Source organism: Tinamus guttatus, unplaced genomic scaffold, assembly GCF_059628265.1.
Source record: "Tinamus guttatus ecotype Peru unplaced genomic scaffold, ASM5962826v1 Tinamus_guttatus_pri_ptg000086l, whole genome shotgun sequence".
Classification (NCBI taxonomy): domain Eukaryota; kingdom Metazoa; phylum Chordata; class Aves; order Tinamiformes; family Tinamidae; genus Tinamus; species Tinamus guttatus.
In genome coordinates, this window is record NW_028288620.1 from 1,963,057 (window position 1) to 1,983,703 (window position 20,647).

General features: G+C 40.1%; 1 protein-coding gene across 4 annotated transcripts in view; it reads left to right on the plus strand.

The window, feature by feature from the left end:
- The window catches only part of STAU2 (staufen double-stranded RNA binding protein 2), a 141,843-nt gene that overhangs the window by 6,651 nt on the left and 114,545 nt on the right, over positions 1 to 20,647 (plus strand). For all 4 annotated transcript variants that reach the window (XM_088520321.1, XM_088520323.1, XM_088520322.1 and 1 more), the window contains exon 4: positions 1,325 to 1,460. In XM_088520321.1, coding sequence (XP_088376447.1) covers positions 1,325 to 1,460 — 136 coding nt within the window. The remainder of the gene's footprint in view (positions 1 to 1,324; positions 1,461 to 20,647) is intronic.

Genomic DNA, 20,647 nt, shown 5'->3' on the forward strand with positions numbered 1-20,647 from the left:
TGTTGCCAAAGAGCTGGGCAAGCTTTCCTCCAGAGCAGCATATCCGCATTATCTGGGCATTGGCCGTCAGGAGGTGGCTGGGAATGGCAGTCTGTCCTTCTCTTGCCATGCTGGTCATTGCTGCTGCAGCCCTGCAGGGTCCCTTCCTTGTAGAAGAAGGATCCCATGTTTGACTCTTGGCATTGCAGCATACTCCCAAGTGTCTGTTCTTGCCATTTTTTAAAAGAGAAAAGCAAATAACAAAATAAATCACCTTTGAGTATTCAATTAAAAATGTATCACAAAACACTATAATTCGCTTTAGGATAGGGTTTTTTTGCACATGCTCAAGTATCTTGTAATCAAACGCCATTTTCATTTTTATTGTTGAATTCAAAGTCTTTTTTTTTTTTTCTTTTTTTTTTTTTTTCCCCCCCCTCAGGGACATATCAAAGCTGTACTTACTGAATGTTTTCACCTGAATATAAAACTTTCATCATCTGGCATATATGAAGACTTAGTGGCAGACTGCTGCATTCGTGATAGCCCTTTTAAGACTAGATTCTTTGAAAATTCTGAAATAGTTTGAGTCAGTTGAACTACTTTCACTGGAATGCATTTATGCATTTAACTCACTTGGGAGTTTTTTCATAGCAGCAGAAGGGAGAATACCATAGTTGAACATTTTTTAATGAAAATATAAATGTGGTATATTAAAGAAATATAAACCTTTTATTTATTTGTTAAGGGCTTAAGATGAAGCTGTAATGTAGCTTCAGGCTTGGCATTTTGGAGACCATGTCAACAGGCAGAAGTGGGATGGTTTTTCCGTTCTGCATTCTGTCCCCAGTAGGTGGCTGTAGTTGCACTGATTTCCAACAGTTACACTTGTAGTTTGTTAGATCATGCCAGTTCATTAGGTTTTAGTCACAATGATAATTTTTCAAGTCTTATTTCAGTACATATTTGCTTTATTTGTGTTTTTACTTAATGGTATTCTGTGGGATAATATAATACACTCTTAAACAGTTTCAGAAAGTATAACCTTATGTTCCAGATACTCTGGAAAAAAAGAATAACGCGTTCACTTATAGTGTGGAGTCTTTCATCTATGAACAGTAATTTACAGAAATTGCAAAGGGAGTACACTAAAATGACTATTTAAATGCTCTTTTTTATTGTTTGTGATTAAGTTGGCATCTATATTCTCATAGGAAAACAACATAGTAGTGAGAAAGCAAAAAAGATCATGCAAGTTTGCTACGGTTTTCTTTAGTAATACTATGTATATGTTTTGCAGGATTTATATTTGAAGTGTCGTACCTATATTCTTATTTTTTTCCAGGCAGTATAACTCCAACAGTGGAGCTGAATGGTCTGGCTATGAAAAGAGGAGAGCCTGCCATCTACAGGCCATTAGATCCAAAGCCAATCCCTAATTATAGAGCAAATTATAATTTTCGGGGCATGTACAATCAGAGGTTTGTATTTTTCTCTTATTTGCAGTTCTCTCTCCTTGTCTATTAATGTGTATTAATTCTTTATGAACATCATAGATTGTTTCGGTGTAAAATAAACTTTTTTTTTTTAATAAGGAGAGTCTGAGCAGCCTCATTTAGAAATTCACATAACCAGCTTCTTAAGGCAGGTGCCATGAGCATGTCAAAAGGGATAAATAGGTGTAAAGCTTTTTTTTGTTTAGCTTTTAATGTGCAAGCTGGAGTTGGTCTCTAGTCATGACAATAAAAAGGCAGAATATTATCTTCAGAGAAAGGATTTTTTTTTCTTTGCTGCTATTTTATGTCATATGATCAGAATCTGTAGCATTAAAATGAAGCACTCTTCTTGGAAGTGAGGTATAAAATTAGAGGGGCGCTGCATTTTGACACCAGTCTTGAAACCATTCTCAAGTTGTACCATTGTTAAGTTATAAAAACTACCAAATTCAAGTATCTCAGTTTTCTGCATTGTGTCAATATTTGATTTACAAAGATCCTTTATTTCACAATTTTAAAATCTGTATTCAGAGCCATCCATTGCTGTTGTAATGGCTGTAAATACTTGGGATAATATTTCAGAAGACAATATTGGTAATTTTGCTTTTAAACATACAAGTTGTATGTTTAAAAACCTTAAAAAAAAAGAAAAAGAAAAAAAAAGAAAATATTGAGTGAGAGGAGCCATTTTGTTAACTGACCAACCAAGTATATTGTTCTTTAATATGTTTCACAAACATCTTTGTGTTTAGTACTTGTGCAATTTCAGTATAGATAGAAAAGCTGTTCTAGTTCATCCTGAATCTTTGTATAAGTTGTATAACGTAACAGTTGAAGAGAAGCTCAAGGTAATATATGTATTACTTGTAATCCCAAAGATCCTTTCTCTAGAATATATATATATTTTTCCCACATTTTTTCTTATTTTCCCCAGAGGAACTATATTAGATGAGCTCTTTTGAATTTGAGCTAAAACACAAGAGTGATTTAAAGTATATTCTGTAAAATAGGAAAAAAGACTGCTCAAAAATGCTCTTTTTCACTGAAATTCACTGGAAAAATGCCGCTTTTCTTGTAAAGGGTTTGCTTAACAGATTTCCTATTATTTTTTATATACCTAATTGTTAAAAGGGTAGAGTAGCACACCGTGAAAAAGTGTTTTGATTCAAAATTATTATCCTTGTAGGACTTGAATTTATAGTAATGTTTAAAAAATTAAGGAACTTGAAGTGAAAATGCAGCATTTCATAATTGTGTAAGGAAAATGTTTCAGGTGACTTCATCTAAGCATTCTATGATTCTATCTAATTTTACTTTCTCCACAGGTTTTTAAATCATAGTCAGTTTTGGATTTGGCCATTTCAGTCTGAATTTGTTTAGAATTGGTATCTAGAACTCTTAAAATTATCAAGAAGACTGTTTCATAACTTTACAGAATAGTATCTGATTATTGTGTTACTTGGGTTATATTTCTAGTCACTGCTACTCTTCACCTACATATGTGATGTGCTCAGGTGGCTGGCTATGGTTCCTGAAAGAAGTTTTGTTAATTTTTAGAATTACACCTAGAGATTAATTTGAGTAGTCAAGGCTGGAAGAAGTGCAAGGTAGTAAAACACAAACTGGAATTCCGGAATCTGGATTGATTTTCTGAATGTTTTCATCAAAACAGAACCCTAAGACACTTAGGAGCTGCCAACTTCCAGAACATTCCTCCTTTCCTAGGAAATGAGTACAGCAAGCGCAATCTCCACGTTTACCTCTGTCTTGAACTGAGTTCCCATGTTAGGGTAAAGCAGTACAGGAACACTGATCTCCCTAGGTGCCTGAGGCAGCAAGGGTATTTATTTTATTTTTCTATTCACGTAACAAGTAGAGTGGGACCGAAGGCCAGGATCTTTGTGTGCCAGCTTTACTGCACTCACTGCAGTGCAGTAGCCCGTGTGAGATGACTAGCAATTTCCTGTGAGTAGTAAATTAGTAGGTAACTACACCTAAGTAGTAAATAACTAGATAAATCTATATAGATACGTACAGTCTGCCCCCTCACACATGTACGCTAGCTCACTAATACTAAAGAGTAAACAGTAATGATGCCACCTGGTAGTATGTTTATAACTACTGCTGTGTTGGAAGTGATTCTTAATCACCTCCTGCCTACCCTCACCAGAGATACGTTTCAAGACGGATTCTGGCTCTGTTGCAGTAAGTCAAGTCCAGTCCCACGTGTGAAGCACATGTTGAAGAGTTATGTTATTTTCTCATAGTATGATATATCTTATGCATATTACTTCTAAAAATAACTTATTGCCATATTGTAGGCAGCATTCGCTTGCTGATTTTTAGCAATAGCATACTGGCATGGAAGTGCTGGAGTTCCCAAGTCAGTGCAGACTTTAGGATCTGCTTAAAAAGAACATAAGTAATATGCTGTGGTCAGTATGTTCTTTTTTTATCAGTTTCTGACTCTAGATTGAGGAAATAACTTTGATATTAAAACAGTTTCTAAATATGCTAAATGAGTCAAATCCATTTTTTTTCTTTTATATGATGATTAATTTCTTGTTACTAATCTCTGTTTAAAAATACGTATTTTTCAAAGAGATGAAGATTAGGACGTTTTGTAGGAACTTGTTTCTGGTAAGATGAATGACTCCAGGGGAGGAAAAAAGAAAAGTATGAAGTTCACCCCAGGGCATCTCTTTAGACCAGCTAAGTCTGATGTTTCAAGAGACACAAAAGATCCTTTTTAGCAACTCGTGGAAATGTGTCCTAAGAGCTACTATTTGCATGCAAAGTTGAGAGCTAGTTTCTATGTGAGCCAAAGATAATTCATGTTTAGGTGACTTCGATTTCTGTCCCTCCCTCTGTCCTCGGCCTTGGGTCCTTGCAGTATTCCTGGCTTCAGCACTGGGAGCTGAGCTGCTTGGGAAAAAAATGTTTTTCAGCAGGGGGAGAGGAAAGGAGAAATTACTTTGACTTTAGATGACTAGCATCTGTTGTCAGCTCTTCACCTAGGGCTGGCACCAGAGAGGGGACAGGACTGTGTGTTTGGGAGCTGAGGGCTGTTAAACTTGTGAGGTCCGTAGCTGATCGCCTATGTTGACACTAAAGGTGGAAGCTACCCAAAAAAGTGTTCCAGGTGAGGACAGCTCTGGTTTAATCTGTCCTTGCACTAAGTAAGGAAGTGCAGGGGCAGTTTGGTCCTATCTCGAGGACAGTTAAGTAGGCAAAATGCTTGGGAAAGTCCTTTCACTCACACCAACAAACGCAGTGCTTAGGAGGCTGCTCAGAGCACGGGCCCTTGTGGTCGCGCTGCGTCTGCAGCTGAGGCGATGCGGCCTGCGCGGTGCCGCGCGCAGCCACCCCGGCGCTCCGCGTGCTGCAGGTGCCATCACCCTACAGATACACCTGAAAAGTCTTTTTATGTCTGGTGAGACATGATCCTTGATTCATCTCCACATTTTCCTTTATTCAATTAGGATCCGCACAAGTCTGGTGTGCAAGGAGCTTGATGGTCTTTGATAAGGCAAAACTCTTAGAAATTGCTGTCTACCCTGTTAGATAGTTTTTGATTCAGTCAATTTACTACTGAAGGAGATTAAAGTAGAAAGTTTTTGAAACTCAAAATTTCAGCGGTTATACCATAGCCTCTTAAAGCTTGTTCTGGAATTCTGAACAATTTCATAGCCTTTCAGTATAAATAATACATGTTACGGGAAAACCAGTGCTGATAAGTTGCATTTTAAAGTTTTTTTTTTTTTTTAAACTAACTATGAATGGTTCTTTTCAATTCTAATTGAAAATAAAATATCCAACCAGTGCTCACTGAAGATAAGGCAAAGTAACAAACTGACTGTAGGAATGAAGTGCTGATGTTTTCAGAAGCATTTTGTTAACTGGTTTGAGTTGCATCTTGTGTGCTCGTCGGCACCTTTGGCACGGTCTGGTAGAACTGTCAAGCTGCTTGGAAGAGGGCAAGCTCTGAAACAGTAAGTCAAGACTGCAAAATACTGGCAGAAGTGGGGATGAAACCTGCGCCTGCTACTCATCCCTGCAGCCAGCACTAGAGCCCTCACATCCCTGAATGTGCAGTTGGCTTCAACTGTGTGGCAAAACAAAGAGCTGGCTGTTCAAATTAGAACAGTTTAGAAAAGAAAAGCTCTCCGTCCTGACTGGTCATCCAGCTTGCCTTGTCCCCACTGAGTGCTCGTTGGTTTTATAACAAGATATTTTGTCTTCGTTTGGAATTGAAAAAAGTCATTTTTGAAGTTTAATTGTCCTGCAGGATTTTCAATTCTAGAATGTCCATAAGTAACAAAAAGAGTTCTGAGATGCTGCAAGCTTAAGCAAACGTGTGCTCTCAGCCAGGAAAGGAAATCAGTAGAAACTGAACACCAGCTTTTGATGCATTAGTGTGGAAAGTAGTGTCAAAGGGATTACAACCCATGTCTTTTGGGAGAATTCATAAGTTACATGCTTTTATATAATAATTCCTTAAAACTGTCTCATCCCAATTTAGAGATCCTGAAAAACCTTTATTAAAGAAAAAAAAACCTTTCAAAATCGAAAACACTTGTGAAGTGTAGGAACAAAGGAAATACACAGCAATGACAAGCTGAAGGATGGGAGTAAAATAATTAAAGGAGATTTTTCCTTGGTTTTGAAGAATTTGATACGGTGTGATAATTCCGTAAGCTTATGTCATGGAAGGTGGTAATGTCCTTGGGATAAGTTGTGCCTTCTGTGCTCTTTGACAGTTCCTGCTGCACTGAGCATTCGTATTGTACAGGATCGCTTCTTTTTTGCATGCGTGTTGTGAGCTGCAGACTTAGGAGAAGGTTATTACCTTTCTCCTCAGTGCAGGGGGGAGAGTGCACAGAGTGCCTGTGCTTTGCTTTTCTTCTCCTCATAAGCCTGTCATTCTGATTCTGCGTTTCTTTGATGCTAGTGAGTGCTCCTCTACAGTGCAGTTTGCAAGACCAAGACTCGAGAGAAGTGGAGAGGAAGCAGATTTGGCCTCCTCTGCAGCCAGCCACAAAGCACAGGGCATCTCCCAAAGTGGACATGTTTTTCCTACCCGTTGGGTACGGAGCTGTGGCAGTGACTGCTTGCTTAGGCTTGCTTGTGAAGTTAAGCTTAATGTCCCAGTGGACCAATGCCCTGAATGCTGAGCCCAACACCAAAAATGAGGTGTAGTAATCAAAAATTTGAGGAGCTGCAACAGGCCAGCTACATCTATAACTGTTAGCTTCGTAGTGGGCTGTCATGTTCTCCAAATGTCATCTCCTGAGTGAACAAAAAAGAGTGTGTGTGATTACTGGATAAATTAGTATAGCTGTCAGATCAGCTGAACAAATGATTTTACCGTGAAATTAAAGACTAGAATGAAGATGAAAAGTTGTTCTGTGAATGCTCAATTAATAAAGATAAAATACATGTGTCAAAGAACAGTTTTGAGGTTAGTGTTACTTGACTCTGAGCGCTTAGCTATGCAGTCCTAATCCTAACCCAGCATTTTTTTTTAAAGTTGCATAGCCTGTTGTTTAAAAAAAAAAAAAACCACAAAGCTAGGCAGAAGTAAAGAAAAAGCAGTGACATTTTCTGATTGGGGGTTGCTCTTTTTCTTGATCTGCAGAAGAAAACCTAAAATCTACTATCTCCAAAAGGTATACAAACCCAATTTCATAATTTATTGAGGCAGAATGGAGGCTGAAACTCTTCAGCCTTAAAAGGCTTCCTGCTCCTACTGGAGCACCCTTTTTTTTCTGTCCAGAAGGAGAGTTCTCTCTGTACAAAAAACTTCATCCATTTGCAACACAAATAGTCCTGTGACCAATGTGGGAAGGGAGATTTGATGTGCTGATGTTCATAAGGAAGATTTTTCTCCCACACATACGGGTTGTGGCAGGTCCAAAGACACCGAGTTGTCTAAGCAGAGGCAGTTTGAGACACTGTAGGGTCTCTGTGACATCCACATGAAGACCCAAAGGAGGCGTTTCTGAGAGCGGCAGTGGAAGGCCGGGCAGGATAGCGCAGGCCGTTTCGGAGGGCTCTACCTTCCTATGCTTCGGCAGTTGAGTCAAGCCCTAAAAGTAGGATTCGGATCATCACATCATCTTAGATCACCACCTAGACTCGGCGGTGCCTTCCATTCCCTGGAAACGAGTGCCTGCCGTGAATGAGGTCTGCGTCCCGTGCAGGTGCCTGAGGGGCAGCATCTCGAGTGGGGTTAGTTATATGCTTGTGTTTGGGCTGCAGGCTGCTTTGTAAGGGTGAGGTTCAGCCCCCAGCTCAGGTGTCTAGACAGAGGCTCTGCCTATGCCCTAGAAGCCTTCACTCCCGTTATAACCAGGGGGAGGTCTGGTCAGGGCCCTTGCAGCGCAGAACCCGTGTTGCAAGCCAAGCCACCTCCCTTTGCTCTTGCATACATCTGCTCTCCAGAGCTTCATGGACTGTAACGGGAGCTTAGGCGCTACACATCAGCTGAATAGCTGGTGTCTGAGTCTGGAGCTGAATTCCAACCTAAGAAATAAGGATGTTGATAATGTAATAATTTATGAGTGCAGTTGTGGGAGTCATCTGACTCTCACAAATATCTCCGATCTGGTTCTTTGAAGATTGCTTTTTAGTTGACAGGAGAGAAACAGGCACTTTCCAGGGTGCTGCTCAACCCATTCCATTTAAAATAGGCAGGAGAAATAGTTCCCTAAGCATCTTATGTTAGGTCTTGTCGGTGCTGTCCTAGGTGGCCAGGACAGTGGCATGAAATTATAGTGTTAGGTTTTGAGATCTAATGCCTGAAAATTTTTCTAGTGAGTAAAGAAAGCTCAAATTTCCGCTATTATGCTTGCAGGTACTTCTCAAAGGATGTATTTTTATAAGTCTAAGAATGGATGAACATGACAGAAAGATTAAAATTTCTCCCCAGAGAGAAAAGTGCCAGAAGAACAAAGTCTTTAGAAGTATAGGAGAGCTTAACTTCTTCTCATATATCTGGTAATAATTAAAAGGAGAGCCATGTATGCAGGCTTTTATGCTGTATTGCTTTTGATTTAACCAAGCAGTATTTTCCTGCAAAAGGCTGTGTGGTTGCAGGGCACCAGTGTCCTAAGTCACTGGGGTTCCAAGGCTTGTTGTATTAAGCAAAATCAGAGGAGAATGTTGAAGGTCCAGAAGTTGGATGGAGTAACAGTAGGATGGGGTAACACTGTGATTTTTTTTTTTTTTTGCTTTATGTCTGCGCATGTCTGTTGTCAACTTAAAGCACAGTGTCTCCCTTCCTCTCAGGAGTGAGATGTACAACATCTCTCAGACGAGGGAAGGAATTTGAGATGGTTTGTCTGTCATTTCTATTCAGTGTTGCAGGGTTTTAAATTTTCATTTTATGGAAGAAGAATATGAGGACAAAGGTGCTATTGATTTAGTTTACTGATTCACTTTGAGAAAACTCCGCATTCCTCACCCTGCATCTTTTGGAGAAAAAGCATTTTGGAAGAAACTTAGATTGGTAATAGAAATTAAGAGTTTTATTAGAATACATTATTATCTCCTTAATTTTGATACACTTTCATTCTGAAGACTATATATGGATTAGAAATAGTTAAAATTTAGGGAAGAAAAGTATAGTGTGAACAGTGACAGAAGTTACTGTTCAGAGTAGCAATTTAATTGTGCAGCTGGATACGCTTGATTAAGACCATTAGATGGCAGCATGAATTTGTGTTTTGGTATTTGAATTTCAGAGCAGAAGCCATCTCTAAAAACTTAGGTTTCTTCTATACTATACCTTTTTCATTATTTAAAATGTCATAATTCCAGCATAAAACAATTAAGAACAGGTTTGCCGCAATGTTTTGTCTCCTTGTTTTCCTCAGGCTTTCTCTGCCTAGAATGAATGGAACTACAGTGCAGTAGTTTTAATGCGTGTGAAAGGTGCCTCAATTTTAATGCATGTAAAAAGCGCCAGTTTGTCAGCAGCAAAAGTCCAAGTATTTGGTTTGAATAAAGAGCTACAGCAGGAGCAGCAGGATTCTGGGTTTCACGGTGGCATTTCTCCTAACCTAATGCCATTTCCTTAAAGGCAGGCTGTGCCTCAGTCCCCAGGCCTGAAGTCTGTTCATACTCATGTTGCTTCCTAGTGGTGTGAACAACTATTCACTTTGAGGGAATTGAGCTTCCCAACAGATATTTTATTAGGTTTTGTGGCTTACCAGTTGAGATGGGATTCAGATCACATGTTAAAGCAAAAGCTTGAACGCTCCAGTATTATTACCCTGAGTAACCCAGACCAGCTTTAGTGCATCAACATTACAGAGCAATAATCCACCCAGAGATTCTTAATGAATTCTTTGTATCCATCTTCTGCATGTTACGTTTCACTTCCCCTGGTCTGTTTGTTCCCAGTCGTTGCATGCCTCCCACACAGACATATTGTTATAAGGAAAGTGTTGAGGACAGCTGTGCTAGATTTTTCTTTGCTAGTATTTGTTTCTAGGAAAGGAAAAGGGAGAAGGTCCATTTCCTGTTGGTTTAAAACAGCAGAAACATCTGTGCGTCTTAAGATAGTTTTCCCTAAAGAACAGTGGCAAGGGAGCCTGCAGGTGATGAGCTTTGCCATTGCCAGTAGCTATCAGTTTAGGAGATGGTGATTAGTATTGTCGGCTTTAAAAAAGAAATTTCCTAAGTCTGTTGGAAAATGACAGAGGATATTTATTTCGGCAGTAAAATAAATGACAGCTAATATTTAACTTCTACAATGTTCTAAATCATAAAAATACATAGAGCAGTATCTGGGATGAGAAAACCTGCGTCCCACTGGGATTCTCCGCAATCCATTAAGGTTTTTATGAAAGCTTTTTTCTGTGCTCTCCTCGTCCTGCTGCACTGAAGTTCCGCAGCCAGCGCTCGCAGACGGGTGAGAGGCGATGCCTTGACACGTGAATTGAATCCTTTTGACAAATACACACTATTGCTGCCATCCACAGCATTAACGGGTGCATTTAATCTTTCAGGCATCAAAAAATATATACTCTTAACTGCATGTACAATATTAACATTGAGAGCTGTTAAAATGTTGTTGCAGGGGGTAAAATGAAGCTGACAGAATATAGAGTTGACCGTGGATCATGTTCCTGGCACAGTGTGCCTTTATTCTCCAAGTGAACGCGCTTACCTGCTATCGTTAAAACCTTTCTAGCCTCAGCAGTATGTGAATGCTCCGTCACTGCTCAAGCATGACATTTTACACCATTGCATTCTTCTAAACCATCTCTTACTTGAGGCTAAGTAGTTTTGTCACTGACCCTTCGACCTGTTTTTATAGGGGAGCTCCTGAGCCCATCTGCTTTATTCTCCTCTCGATTAATTAGTGTTTTTCTTTGTTCTCCTCAGCGTGTAGTGAGCCCGCCGGCCACTGTACACTTTCCTTGATAAATAGATACAGAGGGTCCTCTCCTTTTTGGACTTCACTTTCTTCTTCTGGCCCTTGGCTCAAATTTTGATTATTTCTCCCAAGGCTTCCATCCGTGAACAGGTATCAAACACCTATTTGATAGAGTCTTTGCCCTGGAGAAGGCATCTCTGCATCTACATCTTGTCTCCAAATATCAGCCATGACTTTTCTTGTTCTTAATTGGTCTGGAAAGCGTAAACAGATGAAATACAAATCATCTTAGTCTTCGGCTGCTCTCAGTGTCTCTCCTTCAAACTTTTTCTTCCCCTTGTGACAGTTTCTTTGAATCTCTCTGGCTGAAGAATCCTCAGTGCCACCAAGCTGCCTCAGGACCTTATGAATCTTCTTTAGTCTGTGGTTTTGCGACCTTCCAAGTGTCCCACAGTTCTTGTTCTGTACCTGGTTGTATTAGGGCCATTTCCAGAGAACATATTGAAGACTCGTGTTGTTGGTATGAATAAAAATAAATCCTGATCCCGAATGCTCTTTCTGGAGCAGGAATACGCTGGGTGTGTTGCATTCCTCCTACAGTTAGCCTTTTGTTCACTCTTAACTTGGTCCTCAGAATGATGATCTGCTGAACTGTGGGTGTTTCAGCCAAGATACCTATGAGTCTTTAGGTTCAATGGAAGCAAACCTACATCCTGTTATGGCCTTTATGCTCTGACCTGAGCTTAAATGTGGTTACCAGTAAATAATTCTTTTCTTCTCCTACTTCTTTGGTAATGACACAAGCAAACTTCCGTTAGGTTTCAAATCTCTGACTGTTGTCAGAGAGGCTGACATAATTGTCCTGGTGGAAGCAACTGAGAGAAAGTTAGTGGTTAATTTTTAACTTTCTATAACCAGATTAGACCAAACTGGAATTACACAGAAAAAATTATCTCCCCAGGCCAAAGTCCTTCTCCATTAAATTGAAAGTTCTGTCACAGAGTGAAAGTATTACATTTTCTCAAGAACGTTTTAAATATTTTTTTATGAAAAATGAATAAGGCATTCTAAATATAGAACTTGTCACCAGCAACCATGATATTACAGTTTCTCTTAATGTCTTTTTGAAGTAGTAATTTTGGTGACTACTTGTTCTTTTGAAAGAAAGTACAGTTAACAGCTCTTCAAAAGTGCTAATTCTCAGGATCTTCTGAAGATCTGGTTTTGATGCTAGGATCTTTGTAAAGAGGAATGCCAGTTTGAGTTGGTTATTGTCAGGGAAAGGTCAGATGAACTTAGGGACTCTGCACTTTGACATGAAGATTTGTTTGGATTAATTGTTGCACTGAAATGGAGCTGTGTCCCCTAACAGTGTGGTCAAAAGGGAAGTCATTTCTGAAAAAAAGCATCTCTTACCATAGTCTGTTTTTCCCTGACAAAAGAGAAGAAGAGTCTAATCAACTTACTCATTTAGATTCAAGTATGACTTTCATGTCACTGAAAAAGTAAGCTAGAGTTCTTAAGGAGATGGATATTAGCAGCTGAACTATAGTTCAGGAACGATACCTCTCTGTTCTGAATTTGTTTTTCAACTGTCAAAGATTATATTAGCCATTTTGGGTATGTATATGATCAACAGTCCCTGTTAACTCTATTCTCCAAGTCTTTTTCAGCATCCCTGCTTTTTAGAATACAATCCCCCACCATTTTATAAAGATTTTCTGCATTTCCTACTTTCTAGTAAGTATATGATGTTATATTTTGATGTATTAAGCTAACATGATTAACTTTTTTTTCTATATTAATATGCAGTACTGAATTGCACCCAGTGAGTCAACTGAGACAAGTTGCTTTGCATCAGTGGCCACTACACCTTTATTGTTGTCATTACAAGTGTAGCTTGCAGTTATTTCATATTTACTTGCAGATCACTGCTGCAAATCCAGTATGCTTACTAAAGTTAGAAAATTGAGACCATTGAAAGAGAAGTATTGTACCTACCATTCATGGATAAACTTCCCTATAAAATACAAGGTTTTTTATGCTTTTAGGTAGAAAAGAATAAAAGATCTGAAAGATATTGCCACTGTTCTTTTTACATTGCTACCTTTTTTCCCTCTTCAAAACTACATTTTAGGTGGTTAACAAACTTCTTCCTTTTTGATCAGGTGCAGCTAAGGCATCCTTTGTAGGGCCATCCATGTTACTTCCAGCATGTTGAGAGGATCACTGTAGGGTAATGCAAAACACACAGTGCTCAGGAGCTAAGAAGAGACTCATTAAGCCTTAATTAAATGGGATGTTCAGTCCATGTTCATAGTTTCAGTCATTTAATTGCCGAATTTAAAACAAGTTACATTTTTGACTCAGTCGGAGTAATGCAATTCAGTGTGTGTTTGCATTCCCACAGGTCAGAACAGAATGTAGCTCAATACAAACTTAGCTCCGTTTAGGTGTATTTGGATGGTGAGTTAGAATCATTTCAAGGTTTTGTTTTGTTTTTTGGTGCCTTCTTTCTAAATACATTTTTTAAGTTGCAGTGTAAGTAGTTCCCGTGAAGTTCTGGGCTTGACAATAACATATAAAAGTAAAAACATTTGTAACATTTGTAACATTTGTATTGGTATTATATTAATGGTATAAATGTATGGCAGTTAGGTGAATGAGGTATTTTGTTCTCTCATTTACTTAGTCCTAGGTTGGCAAGTAACAAGTTTCCTTCTGTGTGAGTTTCTTATGCAGAAAGAAAATGTCATTTTAGTCAGATATGCAACATTGTTTATGTTCTTTTACTGTAATGGGTATTTGGAAGACATTCTCAGCAACCACTCTGCATGCTTGTAAAGATTAGTGAGTAATACAGTTCATGAGAAATTTTATGAGCTGAAGCAGATAAGGAGTTTGAGATGTTTGTCTTCTAGACATCTGTTTTAACCTTTAAGTCTGCAGCATACATCACAGCTTCATTATAATTTCCCTTTTATTCCTATTGTGCTTGTTTTTGTGTTACTGGAAAGAACATTTTCTTTTTACTTTATATTTATCTTTTCCATATCCTCTCCCACCCCAACATCTCTATTTCAGCATTGTCCACTTGACATTTTCCAATGACTTAAGCTGTGGAGGCAGCATTCTTGTTATGTTCTTATATTATTTTTGCTATTTTTGCAGTCAAGAATAAATTGAAATTGTGTCAACCATTTCCATTCCTTAGTTATTTGGTCGACAGATAAAAATACTTCTTCAGAGGCACGTAACATCTTATTCTGTGCTCTTCCCTTGCTTCTGATTATTGGTTTTTCACTTAATTCTTTCACCTTTGTCTTTGGAAGGCTCATCCCATGATTTTTTTATCCTTAGTTCTTTTTCCTTTTATTACTTCTATTTTGCTTTCCTCCCATTTTTCTTGCGCTAGTTTTCCTTCGTTTTATAAGAGGGAATTGAGGCTGGCGTTGAGACAGTTCTGCCGTTTGGAGAAGTGCGGGGCTTTAGGCCGAATCCGCGAGCAGAGCGAGATGTGAAGGCGGAAGCCGGGATCGGAATTTGCAGCCCGTGCGAGCGGCTCCGTGCGGCGAGCGCTGCAGAGCCAGCTCCGTATCTATAGTGTAGGGCCTCTTGGGTTATCCATGCCTTTAAAAGTGTCCTCTTTATAAGTTCTGTAGCTTCCTGCTGGCGGCTTCTGATTGCTTTTGCTGAGCGTTTTTTCCTTGTTGTCAGTGTACAGACTCTTTCCCGTCACAGAGAAGTGGTAAAAAATGTAGTGGTGTCCGCCCACGGTCAATACTGTGATTTAGATTTCAGTCAAATGTCCTTATTGAGCAATTTGGAATACCGAGATATAATGATGTGGCAATATTATTGTCTTCTCATAACAAGCTCTTCTGGAATGATTCCACATTAGGTAATGTTATGTAAAAGTGAATTCCCATTCCTTCTGTTTTTGCTTAGAAAAGTTTTAAAACGTTTGATACTGTGATAGCAAAAGCATGAGTCAATTTTTGATAAACTTAATCATATTGTATAGAGGAACTTTGTAGCCTCTAATCCAAAATTTTGAAACTATGGGTATGGAAGCAAGGATTTTAAATAGATCTCCCAAGCTGCATGTGGTAATTACATAACCAGAGGATGAAAAGCTTAGAACCACATAGGGTAAGATTAAAAAGAAAGGAATCACTGTTAGTGTTAGTGTCATGTAATATTCACAGACTCAGGACAAAGCTTAAAAGAAAATATAGACAAAGGCGTGGAGATAAATGTGAACCAGGAGAAAATTCAGCATGAAGTTGCTATATACTAAAGGTAGAGTGCATCTGACTTGCTAACTAGTTACGTGTTAATTCATTTTTTCTGGGATTTTTGTGAGATGACTCGAATTTTGTGGGATTCAGCCAGGCATTTTGTAGCATTCAATAAGAATATTGCTTTTATTAAACTGAAGGTGTTGGGTCTTAATATAAAAAATGCAAGATAGGAAAGGAGAAGAAAAATTGTTGACAGTGTTAGAAAGCAGTCTTGGAGGAATGTCATTAAGTGCAGTTTCTCTTCCGGTTTTAGGACCAATCTTTTTTGTTATATTGTTAAAGATGTTTGTGCAAAAGATGGGAATATACTCATAGCATTTATAACGTCACATGAGCACAGAAAGATTAAGTTGTACAGGAAGAGCTGGATAACCCCGAGGGGTTAGAAATGGGATGAGATTAAACTTTTCAGTATAAAATGCAATGCATTTTATCATGGTACATAGCTACCAGTAGAAAAAAGATTCTGCTTCAGATGAGCATTATTTAGATGAAAATAGCAAAACAGGAGAATTATCTAATTTTTTTTTGGAAGATGAGCTGTGAAAACTGATGCCCTGGGACAATGAAAGAGGTAAACGTGATATTTAGGATGGGCTGTTGGAGAGCACTGTCAGGCTTTCATATGGAATTTTGTCCACTGATTTTGTCTTGACTCTTATGGTCGAGAACAGGAGCAAGAGAAGGACTATGCAGGGTTATCAAGATAGTGTGGATAGCTTTTTATGCAGAGTGCTAAAAAAGGTTGAGCTATTCACTGTTTCCTCATGAAGGCCAAGTGGGAATGGGACTGCTTGCCTCAGAGGGTAAGCACAGCAAAAAGCAAAGAGCTATTTAAGGGAGATTTTGACCCAAAACAAAACAGGTAATACAAAACAGGTAAGAAAATTCCTAACTGTCACCTCAGCTCTAGAATATCCTCCTAGGAGAAGCGTTGGAAACAAGTAATCCAATTTGTTCTCATTTGGACCCAAAGAGATAAAGAGGACTCTAATACTCAGCTGCATCCGACTCGCAGGACTCAGACTGACTGTAGCTCTGGATTTGTTTATAGTCTTACATTTGAAACAGAGAAAGAATTGTTTTTTGTATGCTCTAAAATGGAAAACATCTTTGTTATGTCTTCACATTAATTTTTAAAAATTATCAGTGGTTTTTAATGTATTTCTGTTAATATTTTTCCATCACTTAATCTTAAATTTTGACATAAGCAATTATATGGCGTTTCGTTGCTTAGGGGATTTCTACAATCAGATCAAAAGTGATCTCATAAAGTGAACTTGGCAAAAATTACATGTATTAAAATGATAAAATAATCTAGAATTAATTACAGTAACCTCAGTTTTTTAACAACTCAAATTTTAGTTTAACATCATCTCTCAAAGGAAGACAAATCTGGGACATGTATAATTGATTTTTATGTATGTTTTTTAATCTTATACACGTGGCTGATGGTTTATCGGGTTTAGAAAAGGAGAAAACAGTCTCAGGCTGTATAAACAATCTGCAGAACAGAAATTTCAGAAAATGATGGCCCTATCTAGTAAGGGCTTGAGTGTTGCTAAAAATGCAATATAGGGCTTTACCTTTCTAGCTTTACAATAAGTGTGTTTTTTTTTTTTTTTTTGATGATGATGATGATTTTGGAGGTAATCCAGCAGATGACAACCGCACTGATGCAGGGGTAATGGACTGTAGCTCTCAAAAGGGGTTCTTGGACAGGGGCGTCCTTGTTCCCAGGCGCCGCGGTGGAAGCCGCGCAAAGGCCCAGAAGGTGCAGGCTGTGTGAAGATGAAAGTGGCTGCACTGGACGTTTCCTTCTCCAAAACGTAGAACTGACTCACATCTGTAAGAAATCCATGTGGCTAATGGACTGCTTGGAAAAAAACAGGGCACGGCCAGGGAACAGCTGCACTGAGCAACTCGCTCCCCTAGAGAAATTTCAACCGTTACGGAGGAAAGGCTGCTCGCGGGGAAGGCCGTTTCAACCGTTAACGGAGGAAAGGCTGCTCGCGGGGAAGGCCGTTTCAACCGTTAACGGAGGAAAGGCTGCTCGCGGGGAAGGCCGTTTCAACCGTTACGGAGGAAAGGCTGCTCGCGGGGAAGGCCGTTTCAACCGTTACGGAGGAAAGGCTGCTCGCGGGGAAGGCTGTTTCAAACGTTACGGAGGAAAGGCTGCTCGCGGGGAAGGCTGTTTCCGAGGCCGCTGCGCGGCCTGCGGCTCTCGATCCCTGCAGCCTCTTCCCAGCTAAGCAGGGTGGGCAGCGCTGCCGGCTGGGCCGAGCGGGCGCGGAGCCGGTGCCGGAGGGACGAGCGCGGAGAAGGGCCCTGCCGGCGGGGAGCTCCGGCTGCCGAGTGACCCTCCGGTGCCGCTCCGGATCTGCTGGTTTGGGTCCCTTGGCCAAATCGGCCCTTGTTCCTCTTCGCTTGCCATTTGAATTTGGCATGACGTGCCACTTAATGTAGCAGTTCAGCAGTGGAGAAATAAGTGGGTTTATGTGTTCGTTTTTTACGTAGGTGAAAAATACACTGGCCGTTAGAATTTAGGCAGAGCCTCCCTGGAGTTTTTTAACAGTCAAAAGGAGGCTAAATCCAAATAAAATCCAGTTTCCTTGAGCCTCAGGTTGCACTTGTTTCTCTTTCCCCCTTCTAGGAATAAAGTAACTATATTTAACAGAAATATTTATGCCATTGAGGAATCCGGAGAAATACAGGAAATGCAGTGTGAACATATAACGCGTGCACTAATACTTTATTTGTCTTTGTGTGTGTGGATTTGATGGCCAAAAAGGAAGAGGCCCCAAGGGCTCCTTAGTATGCAATTAATATTTTGGCTAGAAAAGCAGCAGATTGTTTCAGTATGCTTACATGTTATGACATCATATTCCAGTAAAATTATAATGAACAGAATTTTTGTTTGTCTCTGTGGCAAACCAAAATGAGTTTTGTAATTGTCAGCAGACCTTGGTGATTTATTTAATTATAGTGGCGCCCGCTCACACCAACTTAGTTAAGGTCTGTCAGCATTTCTGTTATGAACCCCTATTTTTAGGGGTTTATAACTAGCTGTAAATATTTGCTCATTGCTGAAACTTGGCATTCAAGGTCACGGTCACTGAGCAAATTTCTCTTTTCACGTTGACCGTTCCAAAGTGATACCAATGGAGTTGCCTAAAAAGCAGCTTTCTGATGCGGTGAAACTTAAAGGGGATAAAGGGAATCTGCTCTCTTATGTGAGGGATATTCTTATGAATCTCAAACATCTAGGAGAGCTAGATGAAAACTGACTTGTTTTTGTAGGTTATATGTTCCTGCTTGATAAAAGTATTATCCTTTATCGTATTTGTATCTGTCAGTTGAGGATATCGTTTCATATGTTTATTTTTTGTCCTCAGGTCTTGTAATTCTTTGTCACTTGGTTTGGACAGTCTGTAAATCAACATTCTATGAATTGTGGTTGTATCACATGAGAATCTTCACTGAATATTTGAGTTCTGTCACTGAACAGGTTAACAAGGGGGCTAAGAAGCATAGGAGCGAAGTTTAGGAATCCTTGTGACAGCAAGTGCTAATGTGTTATTGTATAAAAATCAACAAAATATATGTAAATATACCCAGGGTTTTTAATGCTTTCAGTGCTTTTACATGTAAAATATAGGGCAAGTTGATGGAGGATGGGTGGCAGATAGTTCCTTTTGTTGGGGTGCCTCTTGGTGCACAGAACTACCCTATTAAAACTCAGGGTAGTGGTTGTCCTCTGCTTTCACATTGTTATATTATGGTTACTTTTGAGGCTTTCACTAACGCTGCCCCGTTCTTCCATCTTCACTACTGAAAAGTTGGGGATATTTCTTTTCTATTTGACACCATCCAAGTTGTCGAGAAGCCAAGATACTAGCAGATTTAGTCCATTTTCTGAGGACTTCAGGTGCTCCTTTATGCTTTCCTGGCAATATTCATATTATCAGTGCTCTGTTAACTCCTCTTGAGGCCAAGCAGAGCAAGAAAAGCTTAATGAAAACCATGTAAAAGCCTAATCATTCTGCCAATGCCAAAGAGCTGCATGAGGCTCTAGAGCCACAGGCTGAATATCATTTTTCCATATTATCACATAAATATCTCCCTAAACACTCTTTAAAAGAAAAGATGGGGAGAGGGAGGGAAAAAGAGAGGGCCTGTTGTGGGACCTGGGTTTATAAAGTGGATTAAGGTACATATGCTTTCTTCCATCGCCTGGAATGGAAGAGAAGGGAAGCCTAGTAACTCAGCAAGAAATAGGAACTTATGACAGATGTGCTATTTATCCCCAAATTTAGGTAGTTGTTGACAGCTCTACCACTTTTTTTTTTTTCTTCAAGAGAACTGTGAATTAATAAGGTGAGATTGGCCATCAAGATACCTACTGCTTTTTCACTGCAGAGTTTGTCCTTCACTCTGCAGCCTACAGAGCAGCAGCTTGCAGGTTCTGCTTCTAGATCTTCTGGGAATTCTGGGATCACTGGAGGATGCCTGGGAACTCTGAGGAAATTCAGGACACCTGCTGGCACAGGGCTGGGATAGCTGCAGGAGGCTGTGAATTCTAGGAAGCTCTAGCAGCAGTGCAGATTGTGGTGCAGATTGTGGTGCAGATTGCGTAGAAGGGGCCTAGAAGCTCTGCTGAGGACAGGGTCTGTGGTGAGGCACTGCAGGGCTTGGTTCCCCATGCCAAGTGGAGCAACTGTCTCTAACATTCCAGAGACCTTGACTCGGATCATGCTCCAGGGGGAAGATACAGCGTTGTAGGTCTTGGATTGCAGGAGGTGCTCAGTCTCCTTCATGGAGACTGGGACAGGAGGAGACAGTCGCCTTGTCTGTAGGAGGTGTGTGGTGAAGGAAGATCTGTCACCAAGTAAAAGGACTGTGAGAGGCCATCAGCAGACTGCATCACTTAGAGGTGATTAGAAAGAGACTGGATCTTCTCCAAAACCCTGTAGATACGAGAGTTTGAACCCCCAACTGTACCAAGGGAGGGACAAGAAAAGTTGATACTTTGGGGATGGGAAACAGAGACTCCTGTGATGACGAAGGCTGCAAGCTTGCAAATTCTGGCAGCAGGAGGAAGGCTCCTGCTCTGCTTGCAGGTCTGTGACTCCAGAATAGGTTCAGTGCAGTCTGGCAGCAAGACGGGGCAGGGAGCTCTGTCCAACAAAACATCCAAGGCAGCTGAGCCTGAGCTATGCAGCAGCACCAGGAGGAAGCGGCAAGTAAGAGCAGAGGGTCAATTCCTGGTGCAGGGGATGGAGACCCTCATCTGCAACGTAGCCTGCTGCGTTGGTAGATTTGCTGCCTGCTGGGGCCTTGGGTCGGGGCACAGTATAGAGTGACTTGTCTGGCCCTTGAACTATTATTCCTGCTGCTCTTCCTCATGGGCACCTGTGATGCAGATAGGGGACAGCTGGAACATATCAGGCATGGCTGTGTGGCCCTGGGAGTGATAGTCCAGG